A 13,435-nucleotide genomic window follows, 5' to 3' on the forward strand; every position below is an offset into this window, starting at 1 on the left:
TTTAGAAGCAATGCTGGCTCACAATATATTACATTTTCCATTGATCCCCATTTGAAAGGAGAAAAATGCATAAAAAGATACTTCCTCCATTCTAAACATAGTGTATATCTAGTTGCATAGCAAAAGTCATATACTTGGAAAAGGCAAAAAGACCTATAATTTGAGACTGAAGGAGTACAATCTTGAACGTTAGATGATAAATTTGTTTTACTCCTAGGATGTAGGATCAATCCATATATGTAGTCTAATTCCCTCGAGGAACTCAAGCTGTTACAGTCCACTCGACTCTTTGTCAATGGTCAATACAAAAAATTTTCCAGGTATCAGGCCTCGATACATTTCTCTATTCACAGTACACACAAAGAACGCAGAGCAACTAACCTTTTGAAATTACAAGGCGCATTACATTTAACCTTTGAGGACGTCAAGGTACAAAACTCCCAAGTCAATCCGAGGAAATCGTCTCATGGCTGTTCAGAACCTTATTCCATGCGAATGCTTTCTCAGTCACCAACAATTTGATGATTTGTAAACATTATGTTCCAGATACTGGGCCAAGATCACCACTTCAGTCTTGCTATCCAACTGGAGAATCCATATATTTGGTATGCTCCTCTTGCTGCTATTTTCACATGACAATTCGAGCTAAATGACCACAGAGAGGTTCGCTAGGTTGCTTTCTCCAGCATGCGCTGCATATTAGTTGACGATAATCAACTCAACAACAGAGTGACAACAGATTGAACTGAGCCATTCTGCCATTGGCACATGCAGCACAGGAATAAAATGCTAAATTGGCCTTCATGTTGGGGCCAGAGTTTTTCTAGTTCTTGAATCATTGGGCTTGCGTTCAGCACTTGACTGTCCCTGTGACACTTTAGAATTTCTGGTTTTGCTCCGCCTAGTTTCAGCTGTGCGAGAAGTGGACGAATGTTGGCTCGTCCTAGATCCTGTGCACTTTGCAGTTTCCGGCTTCAGCTTAGCCCTCACTGACCGAGAAGGAACTTGCGTTTTCTGCATTGAGCTGGCACCCTGTTTATCCTTTTGAACAGATCCTTGCTGGATTTGACTCTGGTCATTACTAACATGAAATTCCCCACAAACATCTGATGCTGAGATACCCTGAACAAGAAATATTTAAACACATAAAAAATCAGAAGAAAAAGGGAAAATTCAAATAAAGAGTAATGAACACAGAAGAAAATTTCTGACAAATTAAGTATAACCAGGAAAGCAAAACCAATCATGTATGTTTATATTCCTGGCATGTTAAAGCAGAACACAGCAATAACAAACAATAGAACACCTTTTCCAATGCCATACTAGGATCATGAACATTATAATACTAATAGGCGTATCTACAAACATCACCTTGTTTTGAATTGGAGAGGCTTCTGGACTCTGAACTTGCTCCTCTTCAGAATCATCCATTTCTTCACATTCAAACTCAACATGCTGGCTATCTTCCTCAGAATCACTTAACTCTTCTTGCTCCATTACAATTCCTTGCATTGATTCTTCATTAGGTTCTTGAATGCAATAATGAGAATAGGAATTTACAACCTCGAGCTCTGGAACATTAGATTTGTCCTTCCTAGAAACTTCATCTTGAACATTTGATCTGCTAAAACTACATCTGAAGTCATTTGAACCATTTATGACCATTGGAGAACACAAATGAATGTTCAAGTCAATACTTGTCTCCCTCTCAGAAGGGCTTGTGGATGCTTGCCCAGCTGTTGATTGGTCATCTACTGGGACTTCGCTCATGTTATTATCAGACTGATGGCAGTCAAGGTTATTATCATATTCTGGTACTTCATTATGAACATCAACTTCTGTTCTTTGCAAGAGAGGATGGAAGTCGATAGTGTTAGCATTTACAGTACCATTTTCGGTGGAACCTGTAGTCTGGTTGTTACTTCTCTCAACTCGAACTTTCTCAAAGGGGAAAAGATCATATTTTCTTGACTGATTAATAAGATTTTGAACTGGGTGACTATATGATGAAACATCTCGAGGATACTGAAACAGTAAAGGATGCATCTGCAAATCTTGCTCAGCACCATCTTCTGTAGCATTATCACTAGAGATCCCATTCTGCTGCAATCTAGAATTAGCTCTGTGATCAGGGAACAGATTTAGCTGTCTATCAGCACTTTCTGTAAAGGAGGTCAAAGGTGGCACAGGATACATATCCTTTGCTGCATTATCCGAGGTGCCATGAAAGTGTGTTGCGTTCCGATAAAATTCCGCCTGAGATAGGACACGAACAGAAGGGGGAAGGTTCACAGGAGGCAAGTCTGGAGACAACTTGACCACACAACTGCCTTTCTGTTTACTCAATTGGGAAGCTGGCAGTTGGTCCAGAGATCCACATGATACCGCCGGAGCTGCAGTGGAAGATGTTCTCACATATGATGGGCCATCAGAGGGGCGGTACATAAAAGCTATATATGAGGTGGTTACATCAAGTTTCGTACCACTTAGTTTCTGGGGTTCAATGTAACCATCTGTAGTACCACATTCTTCATCGAGGCCTGTGCCTGACTGCTGATAAGGCATACTATCTGTGTCTTCCAAAAATGCTTCATTGACATATGAATCATCATCATTTTCAGCATCTTCAGAAGCATTGTTATCAGCCTGTGATGAAAGAATTAAAAATTATGCTCAACAACATCACTTTAGATGGAGATTAAGATATTATTTGAATATCCTACAAGTTAAAGAAACATACTAACCTCTTGCCCACGGCGTGAATCGGGCATGGATACTCTCAGCTTTCTCCTCTTTGCTTCATATGTTCGCCTTCTTTCTTTTTGAGCATCACTTTTACTGTAAGATTTCTGGACTCCACTTGCAACTCTCCATTGACGTTGGAGCAGTGAAGGATCTCTATGTGGCACTACAAACTTCCAAACTGATGTCCAGTCGTTTTTGAATATCCACAGCCCCTGAAATCGCAGTAGGTATGGAAGAAATTATGCGACAAAAATCAAACATGAAAAAAATAAGATAGTCACAAGTTATCACCTTCTCGATACATTCTTTCTCCTCGACTGTCAATGGAGATGCCTTCATACGGCGCACATCCTGCATTAATTCAGATAACAATATAGTTAGTTGGAAGGTTATAACGTTGGGTTTTGCTGAAAGCAGTCAATGAGCTCAAAATCTCCCATCCTGATGGTTGACCATGGTAATACAGAACATGGAAAAATCAACCCAACCCAAACCAGTATCAGAACAAGGGAACACAGAGACAAACTCTTCCACAACATATATATACATGCTCTTTGAAAAAATCTAGTAGCCAGAGGTTGAATAATATAGCTCCACACACAAGCAGAGCAACACGTGCCGCTAAGAGAGTAGTAAAAAAACATCTCCAGTTTGCTACCGAGTACATTATTAAATATGTGATTTGTCCACAAATCTTGCCAATAAATTTAAATAAAATACTACTATTTTGTTGGCACATAAGAAAAATGGTATAGATATCAGAATGAGATAGATAAAAATTATCAACAGTGTAAGTGCTGCAGCAGAAACTTCACTACGTACACAATACAGGATTTTATAAAGCACTCTCTTCAATGTTTAAATATCAGTTCAAAACCAAAACTTCAATACTGAATATGGAATGAGAACAACATACTGCTATTTGTTAGCATGAACTGTTAATCTGTTACACTACTATGCAACTCAATGGACAACTTGACCATAATGTTGAATATTGAACCCTAAAAGGCACATAAAAGTGAATTCAGCATCTTATCTTCCAGTAAATGAAGACGGGCAAAATATTTACCTTAACTGGATTATCAGGAGCTTTGGAGGAGCTACGATTCTTTTGTCTCACAAATATCTGCACCAAAGAAATTATTTCACTCAGCAGGCATAATACACAAGCCCAGAACAAGGAATTATTAAAGATCATGATCAACTAACAATTTAAGACAACAACTAAGCAATAGGCATTATAGAAATTGAACAAACAGTCTCAGGTTGTGATTGTATGCAGAGATTAGATGAAGGATTTTCCCCCTTCGAATAAGCAGGAGAGCTGCGTGTTAATTCATTAAGAAAATTAAATGAAGGATTTCATCTAAGCTTACTTGCTTGTGCGGTCAAAAGGAAAGCAAAGTAAATTGGCAACGAGACCTTTGTGACAATAAATGTTCAGACTTCAAAATCTTTATTGAAAAAACACCCTGCTTTGGCAGTACTGAGAGCAGACATCAACTTTAGGCCAAGAGTTAATGCCAGAAAGGTCAAAAATGTTATTGACATGTCAATACATTCAAAACAACTCCTTTTTCTATACTGAATCCTTGAAGGCGTTTCATGTGCTTCATTACTCTCAATTTTTTTTTGTTAGATTAAAGTAAAAAGAAACTATTTCATGACATGTCAATCTTCACCAAATAGATGATAAAAAGAGCTGTTGATTTGTGCCTGACAAATCATAAAAGGAAACTTTTGGATCTTGAAGAAAAAATTGCAATAAAAAGGAGTAACCGAAAAAATACCTGATGCTTTGATTTACAAGGAAGAAAGCGCTTTTGTATTGCTTCCCAGTCATTATTATATTCCAGAATTCCTAGAGCTAACAATCTGCAGGCAGATAATATACTAAAAAATTAACCGAGAAAAGAAAGTCACAGGCATCATATCAGCTATACAATTGAGGAGGGCACTCTACATGATGTCCTTTAGGAAAGTGGTAATAACAACAAAGCAACCATGATACAATTAACCATACAAAAGAAGGAAACCTTGATGAAAGTTGAAAACAAAAAGATGAATGGAATAGCTGTGATACAGCAGATGAGGAAGTAAACACACAAGTTGCATAAACCAACATCACTAATACAGAAATAAAAACAGTATGCAGTTCAACAAAACCAAATTATTCAGCTTTCTTGATTTTCTATGTTTTGAAGTCAAGATGGCAAGGAAGCATGCACGAATTCTATTTCAAAATAAATCTTGGAGAAGATGTAAAACACACCTGTCCTCTGCATCAGTGAAAAACACTCTATTGGCCATAGGTGAAGGAGGTGGCTTATGAGGAAAGATTGAAAAATTGAAAAGTGAAAAGAATCTCTGTGCTAATCTTGCAATGTCAGCAGGAACAAGAGCAACTGTGCCCCTTTTAGTACGCTCAAGCAGGGTAGCAGCCAACGACTTCTTCTGCTGCAACTGCCCAGATGAAGGAGATGATGCTGTAGGCACACTATCTGATCTATCTTGAGAAACATTATTCACTTCTTTGCAACTGTTAATCAATGGTGAAGGAAACAGGGGCTCTTTCCTGCGGGTTTTGTCAGCAGTGCCATCCACATGACTTCTTCTATACTTCACGACAGCTGTAAATTCAATATGCAAGCAAAGTTACCAATCAAGTGGTGACAAACAAAAGAAGCAAAGTATAAAAAATCGGCCCATGTACCAATCTTGAACTTACCAGTTGCGACATCACTTAAATAGCCGAGGGCCAACTCAAGTGGTGCGACATCAAGGATGGATATAACAGGACTCTTGATTAACGGCATCCATTGGCATTCCAAATTTTCAGATGAAACAAAACTAGATGAGAGATGCCGGGATTCAAAAACGATATGCTGTTGAGGAGCACTCCTAGCCAATGCTTGATCACGAAAGCCAACCAACTCAACTATCATCTTTTTGACATTATTAGCCACATCTTGTTTAGACGAATCAAGAATACATAGGGAAAATGTTTGGATAAGGAGCTGAACATGCTCATATATCATCACATGCAGTTGCCCGAGTTGCTGATCAGTAAATCCACATGCTAAAGGTGCACACGGTACTGAAACCAAGGATGAAGGGAAAAGGGCATTATGGGTAGGATATTGCCATCCAAAAGCATGAGCAGGAGTCACCAATGCAGATGGAATATATGGCAGAATTGATCTAAAATTAGTTTTATCGGATTCCTGATGATAGCTACGAGCCCCAGACAACTCGGTAAATGGCTGCCTCTGCCTAGTCTGAGGCCTACGTCCACCTTTCTCTTTCCTATGATTTGTGTCATCATAGTTCTCAGCATTTTCATCACCATCACTTTCTAGGGCCTCCTCAATCTCGAGCTCAAAGTCTGCATCATTATCATCTTCATCCTGGTTTTCGTCCCCCTGGAATGCCTGTGTGTCATTGCCTTTACCAGACAGGACAGAAGCAAGAAACTTGCGGTATTCCTCTTCTTCATGAACATTTTGCAGACCACTATCGTCATCTGATTCCTGGAGAAAGGTCTCCAATTCCTCAAGTGAATAGTTTGCTAGTGAGTATCTTGCCCTCGTCCATCTGCAAATTGCATCTTCCTCGCTAATTTCGAGGGATAGGTGATGAGGGTTTTGCACTGTTGGAAAGCAAGCAGCTTCGCTTGCTAAAACGTCTTTTTCCAATCCATTCTCAAGATTAACCTGGGTAGACGTTTCTTCTGGAAATATTTCGTTGACAAGACCTTGAGACGACAGTCTATTTTGAGGAAGTGCACTGTCACTTGTATTTTCATTAACTACACTATTCTGCAAATATGTCTGGCCACTTGGTCGATTGTCAGAACTATGTACCTCGCATTCTGCTTCTGATGTAAGGCTTGATGAGGTCTCAGACGGAGATCCTTCCCTAAGGAAAGGGCTAAAATCTATGTCATCCTCCTCCACATCATCATCAACTTCCATATTTGATGATGCAATAGTGCTTTAACCAAAACAGTAGGATTCCTACAACCTACCACCCATAAAGTGTAAAAACTTGTGTTAGGATCAATACAATGTGTTGCACTTTGCAAGAAAAAGAAAAGATGAGCATGCAGAGGCAAGTCAGTAAAACTATAGCATAACACAAGGATATGAACAAACACCCATGTATGATCAAAACTTGGGTTACACTTAACACCCACATAACCATGTTTTATTGGCACATAGAAATAACATAGTTGCAACATGTTTAAAGTGACTCTTTATAGCAGATGTCAGGCATAACACACTCATCCATATTTCGAAAATATGAAGTTTTGAAATAAGCCAACTTTAAGGCAAACATCTAAATCTAAAAAAAAACAAAACGATCGCATCATAGGTACAATACAATACAATATTAAACCATAAAAAGAAATATCATGAATACCAATGATAACCTAAAGCTTCAATATCAGAGAATGTAATGTGCAAGATTGTGAAACATAAATTTAAATGTAAGATGGTCAGATTATGCAGAAAGGATATGACTGCACAACAATGTTTATTTCAACCTGTAGGTTTGGTGGGGGGTTTGTGTGGTTCTTTTGTAAGGGATCTCACCCCGTGTTTTGTTCTCTTCTTAATATAATGATACACAGCTCTCCTGCGTGTTCAAGAAAATTAAATTTAAACCATAATAATCCAGATAATGCCTTTAAAAAAAATAATAGGAAACTGTGGAGGATAAGCAAGCCAGTGCAGCCTTCTGTAGGTAATAGTTCTGTTCTTACATGAACTTAACCGAAATGAGGACATAACAAAATGTCAAATCAAAATCCACAACTTGCCACATTGGTGCTCTTTCAAATGTCGCAGTTCTCTAACACAAAACAAAAGATGTAGCAAAATAGCATTGCAACAACCTATTTTCTCGGCATACTAACAAAACGGGGGGGGGGGGGGGGGGGGGGGGGGGGGGGGGGGGGGGGGGGGGGGGGTGCGCGGGCGGAGTCTGGCACATACCAGAGGGTAGCAATATGCCATTGATCTGAGAACAGCAGGGGTGTAGACCTCAGATAGATGAGCAGATTGTGGCAAGGGGCTGATTTAGGGTGAAAGCTCCGTTACTTTTCAGGAGAACAAACTGCACCGGCACCACAATTGGGCATTAAATAGCGTGGCATCTATCGATCCTGCGAGCTAAAGATGAGGAACACGAACCTAACCGAACCATGGATGGATGGATTTGCCTCCTAGAGCACCACATACACCACTAAATTCTGCAGCAAACCCATTGGAGATCGAAGGGTTTCGGAGTTGATTAGAAGCCGGAGACATCGGCCCTAAGCATGTAGGGTTACTTACCGAGGAAGGAAGAATACAATCCACGACTTCACGCCCCTAGACCAGGGTCGTAGCGACCCCGCTCCCGCAGAGGCGGCGGACTGAGGAGCGGCGCCTCAGCAAGGCCGCGCCGGCGTCGAGCTCGGCCCCGCCGGAGAACTGGGTGCGCGCGTGCAGGATTTTTTTTTTTTTTTTTTTTATTCCCGCGCGTGATTCAGTGGACGGTTTCAGGCCGCAGCCAACTCTTCGCTTGTCCCGTGTTTTTTTTTTTTTAAGTTCCTGAGACCACTAATCGTTTTCCTGGGACCACAGTCAGCGACATAACATGGAAAGAGGCCTCCTATTCGCAATTGGGCCGGTTATGTTGCCAGATCGGCCCATCATGGCCCAGATGGAAAGAGAGAAAAAGCAAAGAAACCCATTAACCAAATGGCCCATTAAGCTCGCGATCTTAAACCCTAGCTTTCTCATAGAGAGCCCTTCAGAACATCACAACCGTCCGCTGGACTCTGCGAGACGATCAAGGCCGTTCTCCTCTCCGTCCGCTGCTTCATACAAGCCGCCTGCCCGCCTCCGGCCCGTCTCGTCGTCTTCCCCAATCTGGACGAGCTCTCTCTCGTCTCCGGAGGCGGAAGCGGAAGGAAGCAGGCGGCCACCATGGTGAAGGGACGCACGGGACAGCGCGTCAGGCTCTACGCCCGGGGCACTATCCTCGGATACAAGAGGTGAGCTCCACGCCTCCGCTTCTTCTCCGTCTGTGTTGCTTGGATCTGGCCATTTCGCGGTTCTATTCGGCTTACGGTGGCTGCGGTGGTGGCTGTGCAGGTCCAAGTCGAACCAGTATGAGACCACGTCGCTCGTGCAGATCGAGGGGGTCAACACTAAGGAGGACGTCGCGTGGTACGCTGGCAAGCGCATGGCGTACATCTACAAGGCCAAGACCAAGAGCAGTGAGACCCGCTACAGGTGCATCTGGGGTAAGGTCACCCGCCCGCACGGCAACTCCGGCGTCGTCCGCGCCAAGTTCAAGTCGAACCTCCCGCCTGAGTCCATGGTCAGTGACGCACTCAGTACGCTGTTTGATGTGTTGCTTCCCAATTGATGCTCTGTACTGATGATGTTTTTTTTCTTGATGAGTGCAGGGGCGCAAGGTCAGAGTGTTCATGTACCCTAGCAGCATCTAAGGTTAGGATCCTCAAACGTCTGACATTCTCTATTTGTTTGGCTGGTTGATGTTGAAGTTGTCATTTGTGATCGAATGATATGACAACGAATTCTGCTTAGACTGCACTCGCCATTGCTGTAGACCATGGGCTAGGAGTTTTAGGTGGTTAAACACATCATAGTTTGTGGTTTCGGTTGTTTATTATGAGGCAAACTGAGTCTGTGTAGCAGCAAACCATGTCTATCAGCTGTGAGTAATGGTAATTCGGCTTTTGTGGTTTGGTTTGCTCATGTTGATACTGGCTTGAATTCGGTGAGTTTATAGCTGGCTGGGATAATTCACTTCGTGAAGATTAAGTTAAAACTTCTGTTTGCTATTTTGGGATGGTTAACTTTCCACTGTTCTTTACGTGTCTCAGTGATACCAAGTACACGTGGAATATACATTATCTAATTTCATTAGTTATCAGTATTACTCCCTCTGTTCACAAATGTAGGCATTTCTAGTAGGGAAGGAAATGACACGCTCCTCATCAATCAATATTATAAGAGGGACAAAACTGCTGGAAAATTAATAGTGAGGGAAGGGGATGGCGGCATATGCCAGAAATGTTTACATTTGTGGAAACTTTTAAATGCTAAAAAATGCTTACTCTTATGGACAGAGGGAGTATATAGTTGTTCCAACTAATGTTTTTCCAGTTCTCTATCAGTTATTCTGTTTCATGATATGTATATCACCATTTGATTATATCAGGTTCTTTGCATTCGAGCTCATCAATGCTGTTTTGCATCAGTTCTTAATTGTGCTGTGCTGTCACCCTGTATTGGATATAGTGTTGCCTATTTTGAACACTTTAGACTTAGCTGTTTTTATTTTTACCATTTATATTTATAATTGGGCACCTTTTCTTGCCATAGAAGTGTAAATGATATTTCTGCCCAAGCACTGATGTTTAGAGAATGTTTATTGCCTTTTTGATACAATTGAATGGTTGTAAACATACCTTATCCTGTTTAGTAATTTGGGCATGTGGCTCCCAACACAGTTTGAACTTGTAGCTTGATCCAATGCTTAACTCTTTCAAAAATTCCATACACATAGCCTGCGATGCTTTTGCTTATGCTATTCTGGGCTTTTATGACTGCAGGTTTTGTTGGAGTAAAGGTGGACTAGAAATGGCCATGCATATTTCTTACTTTTCTCTGAGATTAAAATGCCATGTGGTGGTACCTTAGATTGTTCATGTACTGAACCTGTCGATATTCTGCCAAAATTTGTTGTCGAACTGATGAACTATTGTCATATTGTTGTGCCCGCAGCAGAGCTTATTTTGCCCCGTGCCATCAATGTCTGATTGCAGTATTTTCAAATTCCTATGGTCATATTTTCCCACTTGCCTCCAATGTTTTTGTGCCACATCTCAAATACAATCGCGCAATATGATCTTGGTGCGGATGTGTAATATTCTTTTACACTGCTCTGGGATCCTTTGATGTATGCTTTTTCTTTTACACTGCTCTGGGATCCTTTGATGTATGCCTTTTCAAAACCATTTCTGCAAAATTTATGGGCACATGATTAGCTGGTGGCGATGTACGTGTTTGGTGCAGCTCTCCAGCTTTAGCTTCAACATAGTGTACCCAGCTTTAGCTTCATAGCTAAAGGGGATTGAGAAAACAAACTTTTGTCTACGAGGGGGGTATTGTGCTCCAACAGATCTGAGGGAAAGGGATTGAGGAAAAAGGCTGCTTGCTCCCCTCTATGTAAAGGATTAAGGGGAGGTTTTGAGGGATTTTGAGAAAAAAATATAGGTTGGGGGGATTGAGAAAAGGGGATCTGCTAGCACTGTTTTTTTTTTCACCCTATTCCCCTATATGATAGTTTTTAGGGAAAGAGATTTGTTTTTCTCAATCTGGTGGAGTTGCTCTTAGCATCTTAAAAGTTAACACTTGTAGATTTGTCCTATGCCGCATGTATACTTTCTTTGCTCTAAAATAAATTAACTTTTAAAGTTGTCCTATGTCTTAAACTTAGTTTGGCCTAATTTATCTTTTGCATAAACAATTAATCAGCATTTACTTTCTCCCTTCTAAATAATGAGTTAACCTATGTCTTCATCTAAAGTTTGACCTAGTTTATATTAAAAAAAGCCAATATTTATAATACCAAATTTGTATTATATTAGATAAATCATAAATAACATTTTTAATGTCATAGGTGTTCGTACTCTTCTATAAAATGAGTCAAATTTAAAATTTAAAATAATTTGACTTGAAGCAACTCTAGAGGTAGATGGACAAGAGCATGTATTAGTGAATTCATCTCTGTTTTGAACCATCTTTGCTTGGATCATATTTTCAACTCAATTCTACAAAAAAAAAAGCTCAAATTTACGATGGTGATGTCAATTGCATTGGTATGCTGATATACACGCAAGGTCTCATCAGGTGCAGTGAACTACTAAAAGCAATGATCTTCAATCCGTTCTATCATCTCAGTTTTACAACTTACCAATCACTTTTTCAAGAATCAGCAGCCGTAATTCTTTTTAATGAAATCAGCAGCCGTAATTCTTTTTAATGAAATCTGTCATTTTGCAACCCAAGTAATTCTTTTTACTAATCCTGCCATTATGTTACATCAAGATAATCACATCCAACACTTGTTCACGTAGTGTTTCACGTTTGTAACTAAAGTATGTTTGACTTCACATTCAACACTACAAACTGCTGGCGACATGCGGTTTTAGACACTCAGAAAACAAAGTCTGAATACTACACTCACACTAGGGCCCGGATGGACTAGGACTATTTTTTTTACAACAATAACTTTTAATATATAATATTAAAGCACAGTTCACTAGTGTGGTAAAAGAATTCTCAGATTATAGAACACAAGTAAAAGCTACTCCTGAAATGCTTTTGTAGACATAGGTGATGTTTTCGTCGGGGAGCGCGGGGACCGTTGGGGCCACAGGGCCCACGAGAAGTGGCCACAATAGAAACATCGAGGTCCTCGTTCTCGTACTTGGATAACATAGTTGGCGCTTCCCTCGACTGTCTGATCGGCATGTGTCTTTCAGGATATAAAATCATGAGCCGTAGATATATTATATGCTTCATCGGACTCAAGATATTGGTTTTGCACATACCAATGTCAAATCTGAGCACCGGCATCGATGATCGTCGGCGGTCGACCCGAACACCCGTAGACGCATTGCCACTTCTATGTCTGCAAGGAAACTGAGGAGCGGAACAACGAAAAGTATAATGCTCTGTTTGTGCTACACACGTGTGAACCTGATGAAGTTCGAGTGGCCTTGTGCTTCCAGCGCAGAAGACGCGTGCCACCCTGAGGACCCCATGCAGAACGTAGGGCCATGATTGAGCAACGCGTGTGCAGTACAGTGGGTCCCATTGCTGCCACGTATCCTGCCGGACGGAGGCGCCGATCGACGGTTCGACCGGAGTCGCATTGGCTGGAGCCGGAGGTGCGGCCGCAGAAGCTTGCGACGACGCTGACGACGACCATGCGGGCGACGACCTCCGTGATTCCGCGGCAGCAGCTATGGGCGAAGCTGCGACCACGAGCAACACTGCTCGCAGCGTTGAGGAAGACGAAACCGAGGCATCGGCAACGGACACGACGCCTCTCTGACCGACGACAGCAGCGATGGATGAACACCCATCCCTGCTTTTATTGATTCCCGCGCATGGACTGGAGCTGGAGTTGAGGGCGAAGAGGCTGATGATGACTACACAGCCGACGACGACGCGAGCAACTCCGGCCAGGAGCTCCAGGCAGTAGCCATGAACGAGGACGACACCCATCCAAGCACTCTAACAAAACACTAACTAATACTTATATGAACAGGGGACCGGCCCACGTCCACTTACCGGCGAAGACGCCGGAGACGATGGGGAGGGGGCCGGAGACTGGCAGTACTCTCGACGCTCTCTCGCAGAACGCGACTCTCCCTTTCAGCACGCGACCCACTAGGACTAGTTGTTAGCCGGGACAAAAATAGCTAGATAAAAACTAATCAGCTAGTTATAGTCCATATCTGTTTAGATCATGAACTAATTATTGGGTTCTATAGATTAGAATTAGTTGTTAGTCTTTGATAGTTGAGTTCTATGAATTAGTGGACTAACAACTAGTTAGGCTTTGGCTAAACTTTAGCTTACCCATTAGTCCTCATGTT

At 41.6% G+C, this 13,435-nt stretch overlaps 2 protein-coding genes across 7 annotated transcripts; one reads left to right on the forward strand and one right to left on the reverse strand.

Moving 5' to 3' along the window:
* LOC136527877 (uncharacterized) lies at positions 1 to 8,286 on the reverse strand. 6 transcript variants are annotated; one of them, XM_066520731.1, is made up of 12 exons: positions 8,085 to 8,286; positions 7,941 to 7,999; positions 7,743 to 7,863; positions 7,292 to 7,383; positions 5,474 to 6,768; positions 5,018 to 5,375; positions 4,536 to 4,620; positions 3,815 to 3,871; positions 3,037 to 3,096; positions 2,745 to 2,957; positions 1,372 to 2,646; positions 1 to 1,122 (listed from the first exon to the last, which is right to left on the reverse strand). In XM_066520731.1, the coding sequence occupies exons 5-12, from the start codon at positions 6,717 to 6,719 to the stop codon at positions 802 to 804; spliced, it is 3,615 nt and encodes a 1,204-aa protein (XP_066376828.1). In that variant the 5' UTR covers positions 6,720 to 6,768; positions 7,292 to 7,383; positions 7,743 to 7,863; positions 7,941 to 7,999; positions 8,085 to 8,286; the 3' UTR covers positions 1 to 801. The 6 variants fall into 6 exon arrangements, with proteins under 6 accessions (XP_066376828.1, XP_066376832.1, XP_066376830.1 ...); XM_066520735.1 differs by lacking the exons at positions 7,743 to 7,863; positions 7,941 to 7,999 and having other exon boundaries at positions 1,372 to 2,393; positions 2,484 to 2,646; XM_066520733.1 differs by lacking the exon at positions 7,292 to 7,383.
* A 345-nt stretch (positions 8,287 to 8,631) lies between these two features.
* LOC136528444 (large ribosomal subunit protein eL33w-like) lies at positions 8,632 to 10,567 on the forward strand. Its single transcript, XM_066521406.1, has 4 exons — positions 8,632 to 8,788; positions 8,889 to 9,117; positions 9,206 to 9,248; positions 10,379 to 10,567. Exons 1-3 carry the CDS (start codon positions 8,721 to 8,723, stop codon positions 9,245 to 9,247), a joined length of 339 nt encoding a protein of 112 aa, XP_066377503.1. The 5' UTR covers positions 8,632 to 8,720; the 3' UTR covers position 9,248; positions 10,379 to 10,567.
* Positions 10,568 to 13,435: the final 2,868 nt, after the last annotated feature.

The sequence above is a fragment of the Miscanthus floridulus genome, chromosome 19, assembly GCF_019320115.1.
Source record: "Miscanthus floridulus cultivar M001 chromosome 19, ASM1932011v1, whole genome shotgun sequence".
In the NCBI taxonomy this organism is placed as follows: domain Eukaryota; kingdom Viridiplantae; phylum Streptophyta; class Magnoliopsida; order Poales; family Poaceae; genus Miscanthus; species Miscanthus floridulus.

Coding starts and splice junctions, on each gene's coding strand:
- LOC136527877 (XM_066520732.1), bottom strand. CDS start 6,719: ATGGAAGTTGATGATGATGTGGAGGAGGATGACATAGATTTTAGCCCT. Junction 4,621..5,017: donor TTCACTGATGCAGAGGACAG/GTGTGTTTTACA, acceptor ATCTGCCTGCAG/ATTGTTAGCTCTAGGAATTC. Junction 1,123..1,371: donor CCTCTCCAATTCAAAACAAG/GTGATGTTTGTA, acceptor TTTCTTGTTCAG/GGTATCTCAGCATCAGATGT.
- LOC136528444 (XM_066521406.1), top strand. CDS start 8,721: ATGGTGAAGGGACGCACGGGACAGCGCGTCAGGCTCTACGCCCGGGGC. Junction 8,789..8,888: donor ACTATCCTCGGATACAAGAG/GTGAGCTCCACG, acceptor GTGGCTGTGCAG/GTCCAAGTCGAACCAGTATG. Junction 9,118..9,205: donor ACCTCCCGCCTGAGTCCATG/GTCAGTGACGCA, acceptor TGATGAGTGCAG/GGGCGCAAGGTCAGAGTGTT.